Source organism: Ovis aries, chromosome 3, assembly GCF_016772045.2.
Source record: "Ovis aries strain OAR_USU_Benz2616 breed Rambouillet chromosome 3, ARS-UI_Ramb_v3.0, whole genome shotgun sequence".
NCBI lineage: Eukaryota > Metazoa > Chordata > Mammalia > Artiodactyla > Bovidae > Ovis > Ovis aries.
Genome location: NC_056056.1, coordinates 87,140,457 through 87,166,989, shown reverse-complemented (window position 1 = coordinate 87,166,989; position 26,533 = coordinate 87,140,457). Strand labels below are relative to the sequence as shown.

Below are 26,533 nucleotides of genomic sequence, written 5' to 3'. Positions count from 1 at the left end.
GGGATAACAGCAAATATTTACAAGATTAAATGAGATTCTTCACGGTAAAACAGCGTAGGACAGAACCATACAGAACAGAATTTCAATCAAAGGTACTTTAATTTCCTCGCATTTCCATAAAGATTAACATGTCTGTCCTGAATACCTGCAGAAACTGTCCACATTAGATTTGAACATCAGAACAGATTATTCACTACTCAGAACACTGAGTGTATGAGTACTCTACATGGCTTATGCTGGCCATACTGAGAACAGAAACTGGATTGTATTACAGATTTTTTTTTAATAGGCATATGATAGCTCTCCTCATTTCCAAAGTTTTAAGTTCAAAGGTAAACAAAGACTATTGTTACTTGCTTGTGAAGGTGTTATTACTAAGCTACCACCAGCAAGAAATTTCAATATATTTCAAAGTTACAGTCAAGAATATATGATGAGATACTCAACATTCTCTCATCTAATATGATGCCCACTGTGAACTAAAGAACTTGAAGAACAAAAGGCACAGTTTGTAACCAGGAAATACCTTTCTCTGTTAAAGACACCTGATCTACATGAAGATTCACTTGGTTTTAGCAATATCCAGTTGAGCTGTCTGATGAACGTCTAGGTGTGACAGCTGGAATGTCACTGATTGTTTTCAAATTGGGCAGGAGATATTCTCTGTCAGTAGTAAAACTTCTGTCCTCTCCTCCATTTGACGTTCATTTCTACTCTTTAATAAAAAGAGGTATCTATCACTGTAGAAGGGCCCTTGCTGGTAGATGCTGGGTTCTGGACCACGTAATCCAAGGAAGAAAGAGAAAGTACCAAGTGGGATCAGGACTAGCTTGGTGACTGATAAAAGGGGTTTATACCAACTCATGTCTGTCCGTGCTTACAGAGGAACCAAGGGGCCAAGGGAAGTTTAGCAGATAAGTGAGAGCAGCAACAGTACCCCTTCAGTCTAGACATTTTGGTCAAGATCAAAAGAAAGGATCAAAGAGAGGTCTCTTGCCCCCACCGGCTCCAGCATAAGGCCAAACCTAGTAAACAATGGGGAAGGATTGGGGTTGGGGTTTGACGGTTTTAAACATGACTATGCCTGCTTACAACAACAGAAACCTCCAGCGCAGACAAAGGGTTCTCAAAATTTAAGTTATTTAAAACACCAAATAAAGATTATAATCAGCATTCACAAACCATTTCTCCCTAAGGGTCAGTTTTTCAACCTAAATTAGCTTATGAGTATGAAGGCAAAAACATCCTAAATTACATAACATGGTAAGGAAAAAAATTAGAAGAGATATTTGAGGAATTTAACAGCAAATAATAAAGTAAGGCTTTCTCTGCTGAAAAATATTAATTAAATTATTCAAATACAGTTAAAGTAGAATATTCTCACTTTTTGGCTGGGGCTGTTTTCTGCAAATTCCACATTTTTAACGTGTGATCCTCTGATGCTGTTATCAAAACAGGCTCAGTGGGGTGGAAAGCGAGAGCTCTAATACCATCAAAGTGACTTCTTAATGTAAACTTGGGGTTCCATGTCTTCCTCAATGCATCTTTATTATTTGCTATCTATTAAAGAAAAAAAAGATACCAATATACTTAGTTCAGAATGAGGGAAAAAACTGTATTTCAGCATTAATTCTTACTGTTTCATCATTAAACTACCATTATTTTGCAACTTTCAAAATAATGTAATTTTTAAGCAGATAACCAAATCAATAGGCAAAATTAGCAATATGTCAACAATGGTTTTCTTTGAAGAAATATGAATGCTATAATAAGAAAATACATAATTCAGTATAGAAGGAGGATCAAATAACTTAGTAACAAAAAACAAAATTTCACTAGGATGCTTTTTAAAAAGACAAGTGATTTAAACCTGAATTATAGAATATAAAGCAATTCTGGTTAAGAGTTGAAAAACTAAATTATCTTTAAGCATGTTAACATTACAGAATATGATGATACTTTCAAAGTTTTCAGTGGTTTCAGACAAGAGCTAAATTTTCTTCAAATTGGTAATGAAGTTTATATACTGACAACAAAATGTTAAAATTGGAAAAGACAATCAGATATTACGAACATAATTATATATTTACTATGTTCCTTTTCTCCACAGAGGGCTTCCCTGGTAGCTCAGATGGTACAGAATCTGCCTGCAACACGGGAGATCTGGGTTCGATCCCTGGGTTGGGAAGATTCCCTGGAGAAGGGAACAGCAACTTACTCCAGTATTCTTGCCTGGAAAATCCCCATGGACAGAGGAGCCTGGTAGATTACAGTCCATGGGGTCACAAACAGTCGGACTCAACTGAGTGACTTTCACTTTCTCCACAGAATCTCAATCTCAATAACTGAAAAAATAATGCACTGTTTTTTCATTCCAACTAATAGAAAAGCTAAAGAGGATAGTGTTTGACTTTACACAAGCACCATGGATGAACTTCACACTCCAAGGCTAACAATCATGGTAGATTTAAGCAAGTATTTGTAATATATTAGAGAAATGTTACCATACTCACAGTTACAAAAATTATCAATGATACAACAACTGATATTCTATACAGCATTCATTATTTTCTACATTATTCAAAAGACTTAAAAAGCATTAACTCACTTAATCCTCACAACTCTATGATGTTGGAATTAACAGTATCCTCACTTTACAGACTAGCCATTTTAGGGAAAGAGAAGTTAAGTGACTTGCCATCTAGTAAATGGAGGAGTCAGGATTCAAAATCAAGCAATCTGGTTTCAGAGGCTATACTATTAAACTGTAATTTAGAACCCAGACATTTAAAAATCTGCAGAGAAATCTGGACAGGACATGTCACAACTGGGGCAATTCATGCGTGCTAAGTTGTTCCAGTTGTGTCTGACTATTTGCGACCCAATGAACCATAGCCCACTAGGTTCTCTGTCCATGGGGCTCTCCAGGCAAGAATACTTGAGTGGGTTGCCATGCCCTCCTCCAGGGGATCTTCCGGACTCAGGGATCAAACCCAGGTCTCTTTTGTCTCCTGCACCGGCAGGCAGGTTCTTTACCATTAGCGCCACCTGGGAAGCAATGAGTGAAAACAAAACACATTATGCAAGGAACTACTCTAAGAATGGGGCCGATTATTTTGAGGGCAGGCAGGGCTGGCAGGAAGGTTAGGACGACAAGGGCAACCGAGCTGACCTCTTTTATTCTTATAAAAGAGCTAAAAGGTTTTCATGTGGAAGAGTACTTAAATTCCTTTGATTATCTTGATGTGGTAGGCAGCCACTAAGTTCCCAGTCAGCCCCACCTATTTTTACCTTTGGGTAGTCCCCCTCCCTGATGGCTCCGATGGTAAAGAACCTCCCTGGAATGTGGGAGACGCAGGTTCATTCCCTGGAGAAGGAAACGGCTACCCACTCCAGTATACTTGCCCAGAGCATCCCATGGACAGAGAAGCCTGGCAGGCTATAGTCCATGGGGTCATAAAGGGTTGGATACAACTGAGCAACTAACACTTTCACGCTTCCACATTATAGGCATGCTCTGTGATCAACAGCATACAGCAGAAGTTGGAATAAACTACTTCCAAAATTAGGTTATAAAACCTTTCATCTCGAGTGTTTCTGCTCCCTATCTTTTTAGGTGCACTCACATTGGGAAAAGCCAGCTGCTCTGTTGAGGAGCCCACAGAGAGGTCCATGCGGTGAGGAACTGGTTCCCAGACAACAGTCAGCAAGAAACCAAGGCCTTCAAACAACTACATGAGTGAGCCTGGAAGCAATTTTCCCCAAGTCAAGTCTAGGTAAGACTGCAGCCCTTGTCAATGTCTTGATTACAACCATACAAACAGCCAGTCACATAATTAAGCTGTCCCCAGACTGCTGACCCATGGAAGCTGTGAGATATCAACGTTTGTTCTTCTAAGCTGTTAAATGTGGTACAAGTTGTTATGCAGCAATAGATTGCTAATATGCTTAATAAAACTAGGAACTACTTTTAGAAACTGAGACAGACTAACACTAAGTTTTCTAACAATTAAGTTATGAAAAAAGGATGAGCTTTCTCCAGAGAGAGGATTGAATTCCTTTATGTATTAGACAAACTCTTTGCAGGAACAAAAGCATCTAATGGGAATTTCTGCTTCTGGTCATGATGGACCAGATCATTAGGACCAACTGTGTACTGAGGACAAGTAGAATAGCAAACCTAAGAATAAAAAAATCTATAACTAACAAAATCGTGGGAAAAAACCTAGGATCCAGGTGAAGACAAGAGGCCTACGGAAGTGAGCCTGGTATCTGGAACTGTTTTCCCCCGTGAGTGTTTACTGATTGCAGAAGAGATGGCTGAGAGGTTGAGCTGTGTTTCTGATGACTTTGCAATACAGAGAGCTATAGATTGATGTCCAGGGCCTGCCAAGAAAGTAGGGCTTAGCAGACTATCTGGCTTTAGGTTTTGATTTCAGAAAGCTGTATCCCACACATAAGAGTGAACTAAAAGAACAAAAGCCCTTAAAAGATTGTAGATCAGCTTTAGATCATCTCAAAAACTAAAAATGAAGCAGGTGATCCAGATTTCTAGTGGTTGCAGACATCTGAGAGAAGAAAATGAAAATATACTCTTCGTGGAAAGATATAAACTTAGGCCAGAAATTATTTCTAGAGACAAGTTTTCAAATATAGCTATTTGGACATAGTACAAAATAACCATACCCATATGAGATACAACAGCATAAATGAAAACAAACAGAAATAACACATAATTAGTAACAGAACTACTACTGTAACCAAAAACCTTTGGTTACTACTGTAACCAAAAACAGAAATGACCGCTGATTTTAAGAGAAAACAACAAAAAAATGAAATATATTTAAAACACTAAAAAAAAGTATGACAGAAACCAATGCAATTTTTAAAAATATCCTTCAATTAAAAATAAATAAAGGAAACAAAAAGCACTAAAAATTTTTTGCAAAGTGAAATTTGAAATCAGAGATAATAGCCTACTCAGGCGAAAAAAAAAAAGACAAGTAAAGACAATTCAAGAAAATCAGAAACTAAGAAAGCTAGGCACCAATAGATCTTCATTAAACAGATATATTGTATTCTTAGAGTAAAAGAAAAATGAATCCCCAGATGGGCAGTCAGATATGCAGGGCAGCATGGAAAAAGACAAGACAGTTAATGTAAAACAGATAATCCTGACTACTGAGTGTACAAAACAGAAGTTAGTAGAAGATTAATGTATACAGAAATAAAATATATAACAAGAATGACATACTCTGGGTGGGAGTTTTTTAAATAAAGTGTTCTAAAGATCCTTGTATATAAAATTTGATAAGAATGTTTTTCTGTTTTTGGTTATTCAGTAGTGGACAGTTTTTCCTGTGACTGTTACTTCTTTATGCCTTGTCATAAAAGATTTAGTTTTTTTTTTAATTTAACCTTCATGAATTAATCTGTAATTTAAAAAGTAATGAAAGAGTGCATAAGCTTCAAATAATGGAGAGGGGTGAATGATAAAAAATAATTCCAATTTAGGCAAAAATAGAAAAACACAGAAAAGGCGGCACAAAAGATGACAGGATTAAGTACAAATATTATTAATTATTTTAAAAAGAAATGGACTAAAAGCTTTCTAATTTTAAAAGGCTGTCAAAGGTTAAAAAATAAAAATCAGCTAAATGGTGCTTTTAAAAGACATAAATTATAAGGATATAAAAACAATGAAAACAGAATTTTTTTTTCCCCAAAATCTGTATCACATATGTGGAGAATGAGATTAGGTTATTGTGGTAGATCCAGGTGAAGAAAAATGGACCAGGAGGGGAAGAAAAAAGATGTACTATATAGGTTTCAGATGTTGGAGGTAGAACCCAAAAGACTTACTAAAGGGCTTAGCATAGAGAGATAGAGTTTTTGATCTAAGGGAAGAGGAGTGAGTGGTGAGGCTCCGCTTTGAAATACTTCCAAGGTTCACTTTGGGATCCATGCTATATCCTCTATGTGGCTGCAGCTACACTGTATTCCCCTACGAACACAATGAAGTATAAAACTGAAAGGATTTTAATGAAGAGATAAGATAGGCTGTAAATACTTTATGAAATAAGCAACTGTTTTTCTGATACTTGATGACAATGAACAATTATAAAAGAACTGTGTTTGAAATTAACTAAATGGATGTGTGCATAAAGGTATAAAGATGCCAATTTTGGTCCAAATCACTGAGGTCAACCTTAGCATCTGGAAAGTATCTTGCACACACCTTGTCTAACAACAGCTAAAACTAGTTCTCAGCTGCTGTCTTATTGACAATGTATTAAATAAGCAAGACAAATGTTGCCATTAGGCAGGCATGAATTTCAACTAATCACTGGTACCTTAAAACATAAGACAAACCCAGTCTTGGTGATAGAAAAGGAATTCTTTCCCTTATCTAAAACCAATGAATAAGCTCTACTGACTTACAGATTTAGGTAAAACCTACAATTTTAATCTGTATGATGTAAAAAGGATTGTTTATTTTTATAATATGCTCATATTTTCAAAGTTTGCAATTAAAACTGAAACAAATTCCACACTTGTGAAGAAGTCTCACTACTGTCATCTTTTTCTATAAAATGAACTTTCTATTTTTAAAAAAATAAAACAACAAAAACAAAACTACCACTCACATCATAAGTTAATGAATCTGCTTCATTGGCCACTGTAAGGCCTGCCAATTCTCCCAGTCCCAGTTCACTTTCGAGTGCTTCATCTGCTCCCATGATGAATGACTTCCCAGAAGAAGGAGGAAACGTCAGTGCTTCCACTGAAGGGAGAAGACACAAGAAACATTTAAAAAAACACTTCTAAATAGTCAACAATTAACTTCATAAGGGCATATCTACATTTGATTATTTATAAATGCTTTCAAACACAGTAAAATTCACTATGCAGAAAATCCTGAAGTGCTTGCTCTTTTCCATATTTTAACCATTTAAAGGCATCATCTAATTAGAAAAGTACAACATGAAACAAACCCTTTCTTTTTCACTATAGAAAAAAAATTTATAAATATATAAAAGAAAGATTTTCCTCATTTGATATTTCATGCTAATTACCCAAGTGATTTATATCAATTATTAAAATATGTATAGTAAGTGATTTAATTTTTTAATTAATTTATTTTAATTGGAGGATAATTACTTTACAATATTGTGATGATTTTTGCCATACATCGACATGAATTAGCCATGGGTAAACATGTGTTCCCCCATCCTGAACCCCCCTCCCAACTCCCTCCCCACCCTAGGTTGTCCCGGAGCACTGGTTTCGGGTGCTCTGCTTCATGCTTTGAACTTGCACTGGTCATCTATTTAACATGAGGTAATGTACATTAAAATATGTAGAGTGATTTTGAACATTGCTGGCTGCATTCAAAATAAAATTGGTTAATTCTATAACCTAAATAATATGGAGAAATCTCAAATGAAAATGGGTCATAACTGTATTAGTAAAAAGCGCCTATATAAGGCAAAGCTAATTGTGTTGTCAGAACTCAAGACTACCTCTGGAGAAGAGGGAAGGGGCAGTGTTTGAGGGCAGCACCATCAGGACTTCTAGGCCCTGGTGACTTTTTCTGCTTCCTGACCTAAGCAGTGGTGACATGACTGGTTTTGCTTTGAGATAACTCACTGAGCTCATCCCTATGACTAAGTAGTTTACTGTAGGTATATTATATTTTATTTAAAAATACTCATTTCAAAGAAGTTTTTTATTAACGTGTCTACTGTAACACTTTTTATAAATGCAAATCATTCTGACAAGCCATCAGAGATCATTCTTTAAGTAGTTTTCTCAAGGTAGTAACTTTATTGATGACAAACATTTATGAGTTGATTAGATGAATTTAGTAGCTTAACTTTGGCCGCTAAAGAAGTTAGTTAACTTTTTTTTAAGAAATAAGTCAACTGTACTAATCAATGTATGCAGAGAATAGATTTATGAGATGTTTTTCAGTTTCACATTCAATAATATAATTTTAGATTCAATCATAAATACTGAAGAAATGAAAAGAACAGCTATGAACTTTTAAAAATACTAGTGGCAGGAACTCCACTCAGAATTGTTACAAGAACAAAATAGAGTATAAATTGATAATACATTTTCAAACCACCATACAATAAAGCTGCAATAATAAAAATGGGTTTTACACAAACATACCATGTATCTTATAAGGGGTTTGAACAACTCTAAACATTTACTAATAAAGAGCAGGAATTGTTTCATTTAGAATAGCAATTTTCATGCCAAAATTTCAACCAAATGATTCACATGAGACTAGGAGGTTAGAGCTTCAGCCAGGTGTTCTTTTGTTTGTTTTCACGTCTAATATTGCCAGAAAACTCAGTTCAGATATGAAGTAAAAATGGCTCTCCCCCACACCCCCCCAAAAACTAAGATTTGTGATTTGGTCACTCACATTGCGGGGGCTAATTTAACTAACTGTTCTAGGAATGGCCAAGTAAAATCTGAAAACAAAGGAAGGCAACCAACCACTGCTTCCACACATACCAGTGGCTAAGCCAGCAGACCTAAGGGCCAAAGAGAGGCTCCAATGGGCACACCAGTAACTGGCACACCAGTTCTCTAAGAGTCCTCAGAACTTTCGATTAGAGGCCACATTTCTATCAGTAACTGAATATTACAGGCTCTGATCAGCTTTTACAAAATAATTTAAATATGCCTCAAGTGCAGCACTCACTGCCTTCTGAATAATTATAATAAAAATATAGTAATAAACTTACATAGGACACACAAGCTATAGAAACTTCTTCTGAAACTGGACTGGAGACTGAAAAGCATCAGTCACAGGCAATTAAATCTACAACATATTTCTTAAGTGCCTTTTCTACTTGTGAAAATTCTGTGCTGTGGGAGCAGATGGAGGACCAATACTACAGATCAGAAGTTAGACATTCAACACTTCCGTTCTAAAGGTTCTTAATTTTTTTTTTTAATTAGGGGCATTTTCTGTGGTTTATACATTCTTTTCTGCATATATGTCATTTAGAACATATTCTGCCTCTATTACTGTAATTGGGTTACATGATGGCAGAAACCAATGTAACACTATAAACCAATTATCTTTCAATTAAGAAAAAAATTTCTAAAAGATGAAATTTCTGATAAAACTCTTTTGAGATTATTAGAATAAGAGAAAAACTAACTTTCCTTCTTATCCAGACCTGATCTTAGAATAAAGGAAGTTGATTAAAATTCTCACATCTATAGTATTAGCTGAATGAATCTCCTAGTGAGTAACAAACATACCTGTTGAGGCCCCATGATTCACATCTTAATTTAAAAGATACATACCTACATCAAATAAATTGTTCATCTAGAATGTAAAGGTATTATTTAATATATGGAAAATGAATTACCAGTATACTATAATTAATACTAATAAATTAGCCATGTAATGATCAAACAATTTATTGAAAAAGTATTCCAAACACAAAAATCTATCCATCAAGTGCCTGTCAATTTACGTTTCTCTAAGACACAACCAAATTTAAAACCAAGAAAGAATAATAATACATGTTTCCTCTGTGACTTTGGTGGTTTTATTCAATAAATAATAATTTGAAGAGACATATCCACCGTAAATAATTATAATATTTATATTCAAGGTAATTTTTTAAAATTTCAAAATATATTCATTAATCATGAAGATTAATTTCATGTCACTCATGACTTTCAGCTAATATAAATATGTATTTTAAAATCAATTTCCACATATAAGCATTTTATACATTTATAAATAGGAATATCAGAACTTCTATCTAAGAGATGGAAAATTGCATTTATATAACACAAGATTATACTATAAAAAACTGGGAATAATCTAAATATCCAAAAGGGGAATGGTTAAGTATCAAGTCTAAAATAGAATATTTAATTTAAAATTTTAAATCTTAAAATTATAATCATGAATTTATGATTTTATATATATAAATACAACTGAATTCTTCTACATGGTGACTCTAACCTTGTAAAAAGTATATGCACATAGACAAGGACTGAAAGAGAACAAGGAAATGTGACTAGACTTTCAGGTGCCTTTTTTTCTCTTTTTGTCAATGATAAATTGCTTAAACATATGAAAACATTTATGTGAGTCTCAAAGTAAACATTTACTAACTATGTATACACTCAGTTTTCCCATTGTTGGGATGGTATTAGAACTACGTGTACACACATCAACTACATGGCTTCCGTGAAGCTGCTGGGGGATGTTCTAAACTACAATTTAGACTTGGTTTTAAGTTTATGCATCCTTTTTCAAGTCTTAAAGACTGTAGTTATAATCAAACCCCCCTGAACATAAGAAAGCCTGCAATGTGAGAACTATATATATAGTTTAAACATCTGTAGAATAAAATTCTTCTCTTAGAGAGCCCTCTCTACTAACTGAATGTAGGTAAGTACATCCAAGTGCTTTTTGTGCTCTAGTGTGTCATAAGTACTTGCCTTCATCTGCCCTATTTATTTCATGTTCAGGAAGCCTGGAGCTGCTGGGTCTGGAGGGTGAACCCACAGATGGCTGCAAGGAGGGAAGTTCATCAACATCTCTCAAATTAGCAAGCATGTCTTGTAGTTTTGACCTATTGGGCCCTAGCCCCGAAAAGGGAGGGAGAGAACAAAAAAGAGAAAACAGAATTATCCAACTGCATCAAAATAGTGCCATAAACCTTATTCACATCTGCCAATATTCACCTTTAAAACTATACTATACCATACTATATTATATTAAAGAGTAATTTATTTTCTAAGTTCTCAAGACTTTTAAAAAGGTATATTACTCTTGAAAAATTATGTTTTACATATATTTTTTAAATTAAGCTAATGGAATAAAATGTCATTATTTGCATGAAAAAATGTTCTTGTGCAATTTGGATCATTAAAAATAGTATTATTCTAGAATCCTTGTATACAACTCTAAACACAGATACCACAGACTGTGAAGCTACTGTGTACTAAATTAAACAAGCACATTCTTTTCTGTTTGTTTAAATTAAGCTGCATTCACTGCTTTACATCCTGAAAATATGGTACCCAAGGTTAAGTCTCACACCCTACCAATTGCTTACCTGTACTTTGATGCTTCATTCTCCCATATCCCTGTTTTGACTGTTTTATATAGGATAGAGGCTGAAACAGATCTTCGGTTGTTTTTCCTGTTATAAGTTTAATTAAGAATGGGAAAATCTTACCCATAGTCCATTATGGCTTTTTTCTATTTTTAAGCAACTTTAACTACTGCCTAGAAATATATTCTAAGATAGTGTGATTAGAGAACACAATTTGACTGAAAATATGTCTACTAGCCCATATTATAAAGACACAACCTCTTCCAATGAGAAACAGCTAAATTTAAAAAGATACCTATGATGCTTTATAAATTAATGCCTCATATGTCAATTTAAAGCTTTCCTTCAGTTCTATTTTCATTTTATGTCTTTCAGTTCTGTTTTTATCATGTCTTCTTTTGTTCCCAGATTATCATTTTATCAAGATAACCTAAACTGATGATGATAAAATGTGCTTAACTTCAGTCTTCAGTCCTCTCTTCAGTGAAAAACATTAGCCTTTCTCCTCCTAAAGAATCATTTCTTCTCACCATACTAAAAAGCTATGTACCATATGCCTGAAACAGTGATCACAATCTTCAGGGTCAGGAAATCCACTAGCTTCTTTTAGCAGGAATACTATTTCAGTCAAATGGTGCAGCTTGGGACCTTAAATGCTAAACTCCAACTATAGTGAAGCCTTGATATTTGATAAGAACCAAATAATAAATAATAGATAAATTCTACATAAGTCCTTAATACCTTTTCAATTAAAAGGTCTTTTACATTTTAAGACATTTATTATTGTAGCATAATGACAAATATATTAACTTTAAGTCAATCTGATAAACATTCTCCTTGTTTCTTGCATATGACAAATATTCCTTAAAATCTCAGCTTAAATGGTTTTATCATGGCTATGAAAAGTCATAACAAATCATGTCTCACTACTGCTTGTCAAAATTAAATTGCATCAGTATTTTTAATAAAAAGTAGAAAATGTTCTTATGTTTTAATATTAACCTTTCTCACTGTGATTAATAAATATTGAGAAGGAATTAAATGACATTCTCTCTCTGTTACATAATAGTTGGTGTAATACTAATATCAATAAGGCCACTGACTTTCTATCCATTAAAGTGAAATGCTTGCAAGTTCTAAGATATTTTAAATAAAGATTTAAATATTTATGAGTAACTACTAGGTTATAAATGAACGACTGATTTTTGATAATCCTTAGCATCACTACAAAAAAAAGAGAAAAAGCATATCCCTCCAGTCTTTTGCAATTTTAAATACATGCCTCACTCAAGTTGGATTTTAATCCCACTGTACACTAATATCCCAAAGGATGAAATTCCTATTGCTGTGAAAGGGAGACCCATGTCCATACTGTCAATGAGAGTGGAAGCACAAGGAGATAATTTAACCTTGCTCTCCTAAAAAGGTGATTAAGATGGTTTTCAGGGATGTGTGAAAGCTTTTGTATTTTATATACCTAACTAGATCTATTGTTAAACCTTACTAATAACTTGAATAAGATAATATATATATTGATGCACAGGGCTAGAAATTTCATTTTAGTTTCCATTTTTGATGTGGAACACATCTTGTTGGGAAAAGAAAAAACCTAATTGGTAATATTATAAATGACATTGGCCAAAATTTTAAATTAGAAAAATAAGTACTTTAAAAAAGCTGTGTCTGACTCTGTGACCTGTATAACATATAGTGATGAGAGCAAATGAACTGTGTGTTATGAACACATAGGATTTTCAGGGATAGAAATTAACCTTCTTTCTGTGACGAAGACCTAAAATTGTAAGCAATTATTTTGGTGGCTTGCCAGAGGGTCACACTAGATGAGATTTAAATTATCAATAGTAAAAAATCATTACTGTAATTAAGCACATATAATTTGAAAAATCAAATTATTGCTATGTTTGAAAATACAGTCCCATACAATCATGATGCTCTAGATTTATTATTGGGATACATTATGGTTCCATAATTATATTCACAGGTTTTTTCTTTTTCAAAGTTCATAATCAAATATCTAACCATTTAATTTCCACCCCTGAAGAGCAAGTGAAAAGGAAGAGGTCAGGAGAAGGCAAAAAAAAGAGTAAGTAAGTTTTAGGAAAACATTGGAAACAAAAATTGGGGGATATGAAAGAGGTAAGATTTATGATTTACAGATACAATGTTTTCCACTTACTCTTCACCCCCTTTTTCCCCTTTCTCTCCTTTTTGTATTGTTCCTTGAGTTTGGTAATTACTCCCTGGTCCACATTCCAAGCTTCAGGGATGAGACACTGGTCTTCCTTTTCTAAACAGAGTGAAACAAACGAAACAGCCTTTTTCAATAAGATACTGAACATTCAAAGTCAATTCACTGTTATGTCAATGAATGACATAACAACCATCTTCTTCATATTACTACCAATTCTAAAGTTATTATTTATTCATTAGATACATGTCACAAGAAATATAATATCCAAGAAACAGTAGTCAATTCTATTTCTTTGGTAATAATATTAAATTTCCCTTGAAACAGACATAGAAAAAAATTGCAACATTTGAGTGACTTTTAGTAAATTAAGCCTCAAAAGTCTACATTCAAGAAACTCTCATTTTCAGACTGTGATTAGGACTAACTTACAAACAATTTCTTACTAATTTATGTAATGAAAGAAGATTATTAAGCATTTGTACAAAATAGTCTTCAATGATCTTTTCATTTCAAAAATGCATTTCTGGCATGCGTTTATCAGCAAATGACCATTTTTATTTTACAGGCTTTAAAAATAGCACTTTGCAAACTTGTTAATCAACCTGGCATTCAATACTTAAAATGATTTAAGTGACCTGTTAATTTATAAACATTTAAAGCTGGAAACTGAGCTTCTAGGAAAAAAGAAATGCCACCATTAATTTTCACCTTTCAGGAGTAGAAAATTTTAAAAGCAAATATGTTACGTATTTTATACTTAGTATAAAATAAATTACTATATACATATAACATTATGTAAGTGTTAGAACTCTCACCTGAACTCAAGACATATATCAACTTGCTTACTCTGTATTTCCATTAGGAACTCTAATCAAAACCAAACACACAAAACCAAACTCCCAATCTTTCCCATCCAATCTCTTCCATCTACAGGGTTCCCCATCTTATTTGAAAGCACTATCAATAACCTCAGGTATGCAGATGACACCACCCTTATGGCAGAAAGTGAAGAGGAGCTAAAAAGCCTCTTGATGAAAGTGAAAGAGGAGAGTGAAAAAGTTGGCTTAAAGCTCAACATTCAGAAAACTAAGATCATGACATCCGGTCCCATCACTTCACGGGAAATAGATGTGGAAACAGCGACTGACTTTATTTCTGGGGGCTCCAAAATCACTGCAGATGGTGATTGCAGCCACGAAATTAAAAGACTCTTACTCCTTGGAAGGAAAGTTATGACCAACCTAGACAGCATATTAAAAAGCAGAGACATTGCTTTGTCAACAAAGGTCCACCTAGTCATGGCTATGGTTTTTCCAGTAGTCATGTTTGGATATGAGAGTTGGACTATAAAGAAAGCTAAGCACTAAAGAATTGACACTTTTGAACTGTGGTGCTGGAGAAGACTCTTGAGAGTCCCTTGGACTGCAAGGAGATCCAACCAGTCCATCCTAAAGGAAATCAGTCCTGGGTGTTCTTTGGAAGGACTGATGTTGAAGCTGAAACTCCAATACTTGGCCACCTGATGCAAAGAGCTGACTCATTTGAAAAGACCCTAATGTTGAGAAAGATTGAAGGCAGGAGGAAAAGGGGATGACAGAGGATGAGATAGTTAGATGGCATCACCGATTCAATGGACATGAGTTTGGGTAAACTTCAGGAGTTGGTGATGGACAGGGAGGCCTGGAGTGCTGCAGTTCATGGGGTCGCAATGAATCGGACACGACTGAGCAACTGAACCGAACTATACTTTCATTTGATCAGACTAAAAACCTTTTTTTCCAAACCCCACAACAAGTATTTCAGGAAATATTGTTTCTCTGCCTTTAAAACACATCCAGAATCTGACCACTCCTCAGCATATCCACTACTTCTCTGACCTGTTTCTTGCTAGAATTACAGCAAATGTTTTCCCTCTGTACTTCATGTCTACTGCCAACACTAACTGCCCTGGGTAGTCTATTCTCAACACAGCAGCCAAAGTGATGCTTTCAAACAAAAGTTGGATCATGTCACTCACCCTTCTGGCTCAACCATCCCATGGTTCTCCATCTCACCAGTGGTCTACATATCTCCACTTGATTCGGTCACTTCCTACTACATTCCCCTCATCATTCTGCTCCAGTCACCCTAGCTTCCTTGAATTTCTCAAACATACCTGGATTACAACTATCTTAGGGCATATGTTCTAGTTTTCTTCTTCTTGAACACTCTTTCCCTGGATACCATGTGGCTAACTCTCTCATCCATGCTGTCTCTCACTCAAATGTTACCCTCTCAATGCACCTTCCATGATCAATCTATCATTGTAACCTATCCACTCCACCCCACCCAGTCCCCAGCACTCTCCATCCTACTTACTCTGTTCTACTTTTTCTATTTGCCATTGCATTGATCACATTCTGACTTACATGATAAACATCACTTATCATGTTTATCTCTTACTGCCTACATCCTCTTAGAAGAATGTAGGCCCACAGGGGTAGGGATCTTCATCTATAAGACTTGGCACAAAGAAGGCACATAATCAGTATTTGTTAAATGACTGAAATAAGCCAAAATGAACCAGAATAATCAGAAATCTATTTTTAACAAGTTTCAGTCCACAGTTTAAAAAACAGATCACTGGGTCTCTGAACATAAAAACTCAACACTTTTATTCTACTATCAATAGTAGAAAGTCTCCTTTTTTCAGAAAAATCTAACAATCAAGAATGTAGATTTTCATCAATTACATCTTAATAATAAATTAAACTGAGTTAGATTTTAGATCCTAGAATGCCTTCAGCTTTTTAAAGTAAAAATTTAGCTATATCACACTCTTAACACCATACTGATAACAACAGTAACAGAAGATCACAGGAGAACTGTGGTAAACCAGAAGATGCCGGAGATAAGATTTCTAAGTCCTTTACAAGGACTTCCCCGGCAGGCCAGTGTTAAGACTTTGTACTTCTACTGCAAGGAACACAGGTTTGATACCTGGTGAGGGAACTAAGATCCCACATGCCATGCGGCATGGCTAAAGAAAACTAAGAAAGAAAAGAAAAAATAATGAGATCTTCTACTATGTTCTCATACTGAATTTCCACAAAATCTAGATTTGCAAGTTCTACTGTTTAGGCAGAAACATTCTATAAATTCAAATTATTTTCATGCTATACCACTTATGTTAAAAAAAAAAAAAAGATGAGGAAGGTAAATAGCTGTACACCTTCTTTAAACACACAAACATACATCCTGGAAAAAAGGTCATGATAGTAAAAAGTCCATAGAATGTCCAAGATTTCAATACTTCAAGTGTTCAAGATTTCAAGTGTTCTTCAAGATGCTGCTTTCCTAGTAAAATATTAGTTTTGTTCATTTACATAACATCTCTGGTTGGATACAGCATTTCTCCTTACCCCAGTCTGTCCCATCGCCTGCACTTCTGGAGTCATTGTCTCCTTCTTCTGATGTAACCAAGAAGTCAAACTCCTTGAGAGCTTCTTTTGTATCTCGATCTTCACTGCTATCGGGCAATACTTTCTTCCTAACAATCTAATGAGAAAAAGCATGCTCAATTAAAATATTGGAATATATTATGCAGTTAATTTAAATAAAGAAGACAATATCCCTTTACCCCTGAATGAGAAAACCCAATTATTATTTTCTTCAGAAAATACATCTTTGCTGTGTCAAATAACTGCGATACCTATAAATTCAGTAGAAAACAGATATCATTTTAAGATTTTTATATATTAAACATTTTAAAGCAGTAATTTAAACTTTGTTCAATGATGGCTTCTTTTAAATAAACAAATGGAATCACATATTGAAAACACTGGAATATAACACATGAATTTATATTGCAACAGATGAAAAATGTCCTTGATGTACTGTATTATGAGAACCACAATCAAATCTTACATTTCTGGGATGCAATCTGTACAATGTGCAGATATTCTAATCAAAGAAAGAAACACTTCATAAAACACTGCAAGAATTTTTCAGAACATAACCATGATAAATTTTAAGTCTAGTACATCACTCCCTCACAAAATCTAAAATCACAAAAACCACAAACTCAGAAATGCATGCCACAATATTGCGAAGGTATTCCGTTGGAGGGAGTGGGGGAGGGAGAACTCTTCCCATTATTATTTCCACCATCCCAAGCTTCCATCAATTTCCTCTAATAACTGTCTATATATTCAATTTTTTCTTAAAATATTGATCTTTCAGAGATATACATAACTTAGATTTAATAACAAATCTAACAAGGACCATTATGTCTCACATTTATATATTTAGAAATATCTCTGGAATCATAAGGTGAAAAAGTTAATCATGAGAAAAGAGAAGGAGATAAAAAGGAGGAAAATTATCCAGACTGTAATGCAAAGAACAATCAAACTTCAATATAGGACAAAGAGCCAGAAAGGAAAATGAACATATGTGTCTTTTCTAACAAAATGCACTATTAATAGCCTGAACACAACCTTCAGCTATTAAGAGCTTTGTGCTTCTGTTATTTTCTTAGTTGAATCTATTTAACTATTTTTAATTAAGGGAATAAAGTGACATTTAAAAAACCTGTTTGTTCTACTAAACATTTTAATAGGATACTTTTCAGCCATTCTCTCTCTATATATATAGCACTGCAATCAATCTTTTAAGTCCTGCTTACACATTGCTACATAGATTTTTTAAGTCTTTTGGCATAGTTATTAAACTGCAGCTGTGAAAATTAATGCATCATAAAAATTAGCAAAACTAATATAAAACCATTACAAAGAAACCAAATATTTATTCAGAAAAATTTTTCTAAAAGAGAACTAGAAGAATCTTTGGGTCCAGCATTTAAATAGAATTAAGTATGTTTACATTAGCTGTGCCTTCATGGCTTGGTCACAGAATTGCCATAATCAGCACTAACTGGAAGTCAGGATATTTATGAAATTGATTATTTAAAAAGAAATCAGTTTACAGTTAGGAATTTCTATTAAGACCATACTTGATAGGAATAATAAACAGCTTATAGATTTTTTAATATTTAACTAACGTAATGACTAACAACAAAACTTAAAGTATTATGTTATTATTTAACCACTGAGCTACAAGTAAAGTACTTTGACAGAAAAATAATATCTCAGTGCAATCATCCCATAGAAATCACAACTCAGCATAAAATTTCCAAATGATTAGGACAGAGAAAAGTTATCATACAACTTTTGGCATTTTATTTTACTACAGTCAGTTTAAACACATATATTACTACTTGTTTGAATAATAAAAAGAGGGAGTAACTTCTTCAAGTTCAAATAACATCCATGGCAAGGCTGTATTAGCAAGCACAACACTACCAAATAGTGGCCCGGGGAAACATTAATCTAGAAATAGTAAGTTGAGAGTCTCTGATGGAAGCAGAGGACTTAAATAGAAAAGAGAAGTTACACTTAGAAAGAAAGCACTTTATAGTTAAACATATCATTTTCAAATGTAGTGTCTCATTTATTCCTCACAAAATTATCTGGGGATAAGATGGGTACTTGTTTCAAGCCCAATTTTACAAACTAAAAAACTAAGCCTGAAGGATTAAAAAGCACAGATAATGAGTGACAGAACTGAGACTTTAGCTCCAGTCCTAGAGTCTAGGTCCAGTCTGCTTTATTTATCCTTCCTTCCTTTCCTCCTCCCTCTTCTTAAATAAACGTGAAGGAGGAAATGTGAACACTCTCCTAAAAGCAAAGCATGCCCTCGTCTCCTACTTTAAATAAAGCAGAAGGAGGAGGAAGAAGAAGAAAGAGAAGGAGGAGAGGGAAAGAGAGAGGTTAAAAGCGGGGAGAGAGCCTGGCATGAAAACAGAAATATAGACCAATGGAAGAAGACAGAAAGCCCAGAAATAAACCCATGCACCTATGGGTACCTTATTTTTGACAAAGGAGGCAAGAATATACAATGGGATAAAGACAGCCTCTTCAATAAATGGTGCTGGGAAAACTGGACAGTTACATGTAAAAGAATGAAATTAGAACATTCCTAACACTGTACACAAAGATAGACTTGAAATGGATTAAAGACCTAAAGGCGAGACCAGAAACTATAAAACTCTTAGAGGAAAACATAGGGAGAACACTCAATGACATAAATCAAAGCAAGATCCTGTATGACCCACCTCCTAGAGTAACGGAAATAAAAACAAAAGTAAACAAGTGGGACCTGATTAAACTTAAGAGCTTTCCCACAGCAAAGGAAACTATAAGCAAGGTGAAAAGACAACCCTCAGAATGGAAGAAAATAATAGCAAATGAAACAACTGACAAAGGATTAATTTCCAAAATATACAAGCAGCTCGTATAACTCAATGCCAGAAAAACAAATAACCCAATCAAAAAGTGGGAAAAAGACGTAAACAGACATTTCTCCAAAGAAGACATAGAGATGGCTAACAAACACATGAAAAGATGCTCAACATCGCTCATTATTAGAGAAATGCAAATCAAAACTACAATGAGATATCATCTCATTCCGGTCAGAATGGCCATCATCAAAAAGTCTACAAACAATAAATAAATGCTGGAAAGGGTGTGGAGAAAAGGGAACACTCTTGCACTGTTGGTGGGAATGTAAATCAATATAGCCACTATGGAAAATGGTATGGAGATTCCTTAAAACACTAGAAATAAAACCACCATATGACCCAGCAATCCCACTCCTAGGCATATACCCTGAGGAAACCAAAATTGAAAGAGACACATGTATCCCATCGTTAACTGCAGCACTACATACAACAGCTAGAACATGGAAGCAACCTAGATGTCCATCGACAGATGAATGGATAAAGAAGCTGTGGTTCATATACACAATGGAATATCACTCATCCATAAAAAGGAATGCATTTAAGTCAGTTCTAATGAGGTGGATGAACCTAGAACCTATCATACAGAGTGAAGTGAGTCAGAAAGAGAAAGATGAATACCGTATTCTAATACATATATATGGAATCTAAAAAAATGGTACTGAAGAATTTATTTACAGGTCAACAATGGAGAAACAGACATGGAGACTAGACTCATGGACATGGGGAGAGGGGAGAAGAGGGTGAAATGTATGGAAAGAATAACATGGAAACTTACATTACCATATGTAAAACAGATAGCCAAAAGGAATTTGCTGTATGGCTCAGGAAACTCAAGCAGGGGCTCTGTATCAACCTAGAGGGGTGGGATGGGGAAGGAGATTGGAAGGAGTTTCAAAAGGGAGGGGATATATGTATAACTATGGCTGATTCATGTTGAGGTTTGACAGAAAACAGCAAAATTCTGTAAAGCAATTATCCTTCAATAAAATAATTTTTTTTAAAAACAGGGGAGGAGAGATGTTAAAAAGAAGGGGACAGAATAAAGAAGGGATGAAAAGGGAGAAGCAACAATTTATATGTACATCTTATTCCAGGACTCTACCATGGGAAAGTCAATAAACTTACAAAAATCTGAACAAAACCACAGAAGAACCATAAATATGTTTGGAGAAATCTAATGGGAGAGTTCTGAAAATGTGGAGTCCTTGCCTACCAAAAAAACCCTGACATGACCGTTTAGAGCTGCAAACAAAAACTGCACCGTTTAGAGCTGATGCCAGTCACCATCAGGCACCATAATGGGTCTGTCAGTTCTATTGTCTTATAGCACCAAGAACAATGCATTGTTATAACACACATTTACCATATTCACTCACCCTATAAAAATGTTGAAATCTTTAATGAATTAACAAAAAGGTAAAGAATGAAGGCCTTAAGGAGAAAACTGCTATACTAAAAATATTCTTGAAGTCAAAACAAAAACTTTCAGATTAAATTTCCCCAAATTTAAGGAAAAATAAAAGTTAAGGGTTTAAGTTGAAGGATATGGATTTTTAAAGTATGTATAATAGCCCCTAAAAATATTTATATCTGAGTTATTCAACTCACTGTTGAAGTATCAATGATGCTTTTCTCTCTTCCATCAATGTCATCATCTTCATCTTCATCACTGAAATCTGCAGCTGCACTTTCAAGGAATTTAAAATTATCCAGCACGGAGGCAGAATCTGTTAACTCGGATTTTCTGGTTTAAAACATATACATTTTGCTCGGTTAATTTTTTAAACTCAGCATAAGAATTAATCCATGATACACTGCACTGACTTCTGTTTATACTGAATTATAACCCCCCCCCCCAATCACACTAGGATCTGCACTGATTCTTATCTATTACACTACCAGGGATTTTAACTGGAAAAGCAATATAGGAAGAAACTGGTTACTCTTTTAAAAGTGCTTTTCTATCATAACTACTACTTAGAACTACTTAGCTTAATGGCAATCTAATACAAAGAACTCCTCCTTCTGATTTAGTATTATTTTGATTCTTAAGCCAAACAATAATTTCTTTTTGAAATATTTTTATTATCTCTGCCTCTGTTTTTCTCTATCGTTTTTTCTTTCTTCAACTCCTCCTCTTCCATAACTAAGAAAATAACTAGTAAATACAGAATTTTCTCTGATGCAATCTCATATTTCTAAACAGCTAAAAAGTTGAAAAAAGCAAATGTGTATATGAAGCTTACTAAAAACAGTATTTTAGTTAAACTAATATACTACTACAAAACGTTCCTATTGATGAATAAACCCTTAATCTTCGGAAATGATTAACTTTTCAAATATGTGAGATTTTAATTTAGCTCTCTCTAAAGAAATTCATCAATTTCCTAACAACCAGAATAGAATGACTGCTCTCCAGTTCATTAGGAAATGTTTTAGATAACAAGACATTTTCCTGAAAAGCGTTTAGCCAGAACTATGAACAAAATTCTCAAAACAGATAAATCTTAAATTTCAAATCTGCTGAGAGCTATGTTTTTGTTCTTTTCTAACCTACTCTCCATCCCTACAGAAGTAAGATTCAGAATAATGCCTTTATCAGTTTCAAAAGACAGGTCAAGGCCAAAACACTAGAGTGGCCTTTCTTAAGCATCTTTATACAAATTTAAACTAATTTAATACGTGAAAATATAACCAGGATTAATGCCCACACTATCTATGTCTACAAAGAGAAAGAATCTACATCCTACATTTATGAAAACAAGTTATGTAATCTTAACTATTAATGAGCACATTTAAGAATGCTCCAATGACATTTGTTTACAAGACGTATGTTTAAACCTTTACCTAAACCCCATAATTTTAGTTTATGCCCCAAATAACAGAAACTATGTTCTTACTAGAAAATGTACAGAGCTCAACTAAAACCATTCTTCCAGCCTAAACATGAGTTAAAATAAAGTAACATTTAAATTTCAAAGAATCTTTGACTTTTTAAGAATTATGCCAAATGTTTTTTCAATAAAGAAGAATCTCCTTATTAAACTGCTCGCCTTCATTTTAAGCAGAATTCAATATAATTGTACAGTATATGGGCTTCCCTGGTGGCTCAGACAGTAAAGAATCTGCCTGCAATGCAGAAGACCCAGGTTTAATCCCTGGATTGAGAAGATGCTGATCCAAAAAGCAAAATGAAATGTTCCTGCTACTGAATTTTTCACTTATTCTTATCAAGTAGAATATATATATATACTTGAAATAGATAATTTTCAAAATGAAGAGGAGTTACAGCATTATTAGATAAATGAAAATGGCTAAGAAAAGGTTTACATCAAAAGAATTAAGTATTTATATGATTTCTGGGTCACCAAGAATGCAAGTTCACTCTTACAGACTTGAAGTGAATTTCCAAATAAGATCTCTTATGAAGTTATAATAGTAAGAGGTGACTGAGCTTCAATGTATTAAAATTTATATTGAATCCATAAATTTCAAGCAAATAAAAATACCTTAAATAAAAATATTCTTAAAAGTCATAAATGATAACTCTAATCCCTGTGTATATCTTTTACCAAATAAAATTTTAACCTTTTTATTAAACTTTATCATTAAATTATTTTTGCAGCAGTACCTAGAAGTGCAAGTATCACACGTGTCACCCATAAGCCAAAAATATTAGTAAGAACTAAAACTACAGCCAAGCCACTTTCCAGACAAAATACTTACCCAATCATTGCTGTCTCTTTAACTTCGGCTTCTGTGCCATTTATAACTGAGTCCTGATTTTTGTCATCTTCCCTGTCAGTGACATCACTTGAAAAGCCCAACAAAGCTCGCACTCGTTTGGATTTCACATCTAGAATAGTATCTGTGTAACCCACCTCCTGTAGATACCTGCGTGTGAAGAGGATCTTTACAATTCAGACATACTGGAATCAGTACTCTACTACTGGATATCTAAATAAAAACTTTTCTTTAAATTTACTGTCTGTATACGACTGGACAGCACAGTACTATGCTAGTAAGACTCGCTAATAAATAATCTTCCAGCTGCAGATGGAGCTGTCTCTTGCAGTACCAGCCTCTATGGTCACTGAGAAAAACCAAAGAACTATACAATACACCATTCATTTATCTTAAGAAGCTATTCCTTAATATATCTAATAGCACATTCTTTCTTCTAGGCAGGGCTGGAGTAAGCTCACTCTCAGATGCTACTGAATTACTATTTTATAATAGTAATGAGAATAACCAGTAGTGTTTTTACACTTTTGATGTTACAGTATCACTGGATCAACTGAGATCTAAAGAGAATGTTTCTAGCATATACAGCTTCCTACATGACATACAAAACCACAGGATATTCCAAACAAGTCACTTCTACGGAAGGGAAGCTCTTATCCTGAGACAACTCTGCAATAAAAATAAACCACAGTTCAACTGTAGGATGTGGGATGAGTGGGTGTACAGAGGTGTGTGTGCTGCAGAAAGGAGCAGCACAGAAAAGAAAGAATAGGTTTTGTATGGAGAGTTAAACATGGGTTCAAAGCCCATTTCTTCCACTTTTTTCCTGTGTAACATTAATTCTTGTCAACTTTAGCTTTCTCTTAAAAAAAAGAATGCAGTGCCTGGCATACAAAAGGTGCTCAGTATCCATTAACAACAAAAGATGACCAAAAGCGATCAAAAGTGGCAGGGGTAGGAACATGAAAAAGGCAAACGTTAATAATAAAGTCATTAATAAATGTAAGAGACAATATAAGACATTAAATTATATGTAAATATCAAGTCTATGAAATGAAAGATAAAGATCAAAAAGATAAGCAGTCTAAGATCAGTTTAAGATCTGGTGTTAAGAGTTATTATCGCTCAAAGAGATATCTCACAAAAAGACATGTGACCAAAATGGATTAAGTTATCCTATCAAGTCAAGGTATTCATTTTCAATCCTATCCAGTATCTGTAGAAAGGTTTTGATTAAAATTAGTAATTAGCTGATTCTTACAAACAAATACAAAAGAATTATGTTTTCTATTTTTAACAAGTAATATTTGATACATAACTCACTTTAGGAACAAAATCACATTACAAATACTGTTTCAAAAACTCTCATTCCATAAATAAACTGGTTTTACTAAATAGCTACTTCCTTATTCATTAATATTTCAGTTCAGTTCAGTTGCTCAGTCGTGTCCGACTCTTTGAGACCCCATGAATTGCAGCACACCAGGCATCCCTGTCCATCACCAACTCCTAGAGTTCACTAAAACTCACGTCCATCAAGTTGGTGATGCCATCCAGCCATCTCATCCTCTGTCGTCCCCTTCTCCTCCTGCCCCCAATCCCTCCCAGCATCAGAGTCTTTTCCAATGAGTCAACTCTTCACATGAGGTGGTCAAAGTACTGGAGTTTCAGCTTTAGCATCATTCCTTCCAAAGAACACCCAGGACTGATCTCCTTTAGAATGGACTGGTTGGATCTCCTTGCAGTCCAAGGGACTCTCAAGAGTCTTCTCCAACACCACAGTTCAAAAGCATCAATTCTTCGGCACTCAGCTTTCTTCACAGTCCAACTCTCACATCCATACATGACCACTGGAAAAACCACAGCCTTGACTAGACAGACCTTTGTTGGCAAAGTAATGTCTCTGCTTTTTAATATGCTATCTAGGTTAGTCATAACTTTCCTTCCAAGGAGTAAAGGTCTTTTAATTTCATAGCTGCAGTCACTATCTGCAGTGATTTTGGAGCCCAAAAAAATCAGTCTGACACTGTTTCCACTGTTTCCCCATCTATTTCCCATGAAGTGATGGGACCAGATGCCATGATCTTCGTTTTCTGAATATTGAGCTTTAAGCCAACTTTTTCACTCTCCTCTTTCACTTTCATCAAGAGGCTTTGAGTTCCTCTTCACTTTCTGCCATAGGGTGGTGTCATCTGCATATCTGAGGTTATTGATATTTCTCCCAACAATCTTGATTCCAGCTTGTGCTTCTTCCAGTCCAGCATTTCTCATGATGTACTCTGCATAGAAGTTAAATAAGCAGGATGACAATATACAGCCTTGATGAACTCCTTTTCCTATTTGGAACCAGTGTTGTTCCATGTCCAGTTCTAACTGTTGCTTCCTGACCTGCATATAGGTTTCTCAAGAGGCAGGTCAGGTGGTCTGGCATTCCCATCTCTTTCAGAATTTTCCACTAATATTTAGGTTGGTGCAAAAGTAATTGTGGTTTTGCATTGTTGAACTTTGCCATTTGATACAGGAATACATTCTTAAGTAAACGTGGCTATGTTATACATCGTTTTAATGTGCATTTCACACTTTATGTTTTTTTTTGCTTTAATGACTTGGTACTTGCTGCTTATTTTATATGTATTTTAGACTATGGAAATGATGTTAGACAAAAAGCAAATTCAAGCAATTTTTTTAAGTTCAAAATGGGTTGTAAAGCAGCAGAGACAACTCACAACATCAACAATGCATTTGGCCCAGGAAACTGCTAACAAATGTACAGTGCAATGGTTGTTCAAGAAGTTTTGCAAAGCAGAGGAGAGCTTTGAAGATGAGGAGCATAGTGGCCGGCCATCAGAAGTTAACAACAACCAACTGAGACCAACCATCAAAGCTGATCCTCTTACAACGACAGGAGAAGTTGCCAAAGAACTCAGCATCAACCATTCTACGGTCATTCAGCATTTGAAGCAAACTGGAAAGGTGAAAAAGCCTGATAAATGGGTGCCTCAGAACAGAAAAAGAAAAAAAAAAACTGTCATTTTGAAGTGTCATCATCTCTTATTCTATGAAACAACAACAAACCATTGCTTATTCGGATTGTGATATGCAATGAAAAGTGGATTTTATAGGACAACT

General features: G+C 34.6%; 1 protein-coding gene across 3 annotated transcripts in view; it reads right to left on the bottom strand.

Moving 5' to 3' along the window:
* The window catches only part of STRN (striatin), a 118,036-nt gene that overhangs the window by 34,008 nt on the left and 57,495 nt on the right, over nucleotides 1–26,533 (bottom strand). For 2 of the 3 annotated variants that reach the window (XM_042246278.2, XM_042246279.2), the window contains exons 5-12: nucleotides 23,387–23,554; nucleotides 21,269–21,404; nucleotides 16,722–16,857; nucleotides 13,306–13,416; nucleotides 11,109–11,195; nucleotides 10,489–10,632; nucleotides 6,648–6,784; nucleotides 1,385–1,560 (exon numbers count right to left, since the gene is read on the bottom strand). In XM_042246278.2, coding sequence (XP_042102212.1) covers nucleotides 1,385–1,560; nucleotides 6,648–6,784; nucleotides 10,489–10,632; nucleotides 11,109–11,195; nucleotides 13,306–13,416; nucleotides 16,722–16,857; nucleotides 21,269–21,404; nucleotides 23,387–23,554 — 1,095 coding nt within the window. The remainder of the gene's footprint in view (nucleotides 1–1,384; nucleotides 1,561–6,647; nucleotides 6,785–10,488; nucleotides 10,633–11,108; nucleotides 11,196–13,305; nucleotides 13,417–16,721; nucleotides 16,858–21,268; nucleotides 21,405–23,386; nucleotides 23,555–26,533) is intronic. The other variant, XM_004006025.6, reaches the window with a different exon arrangement.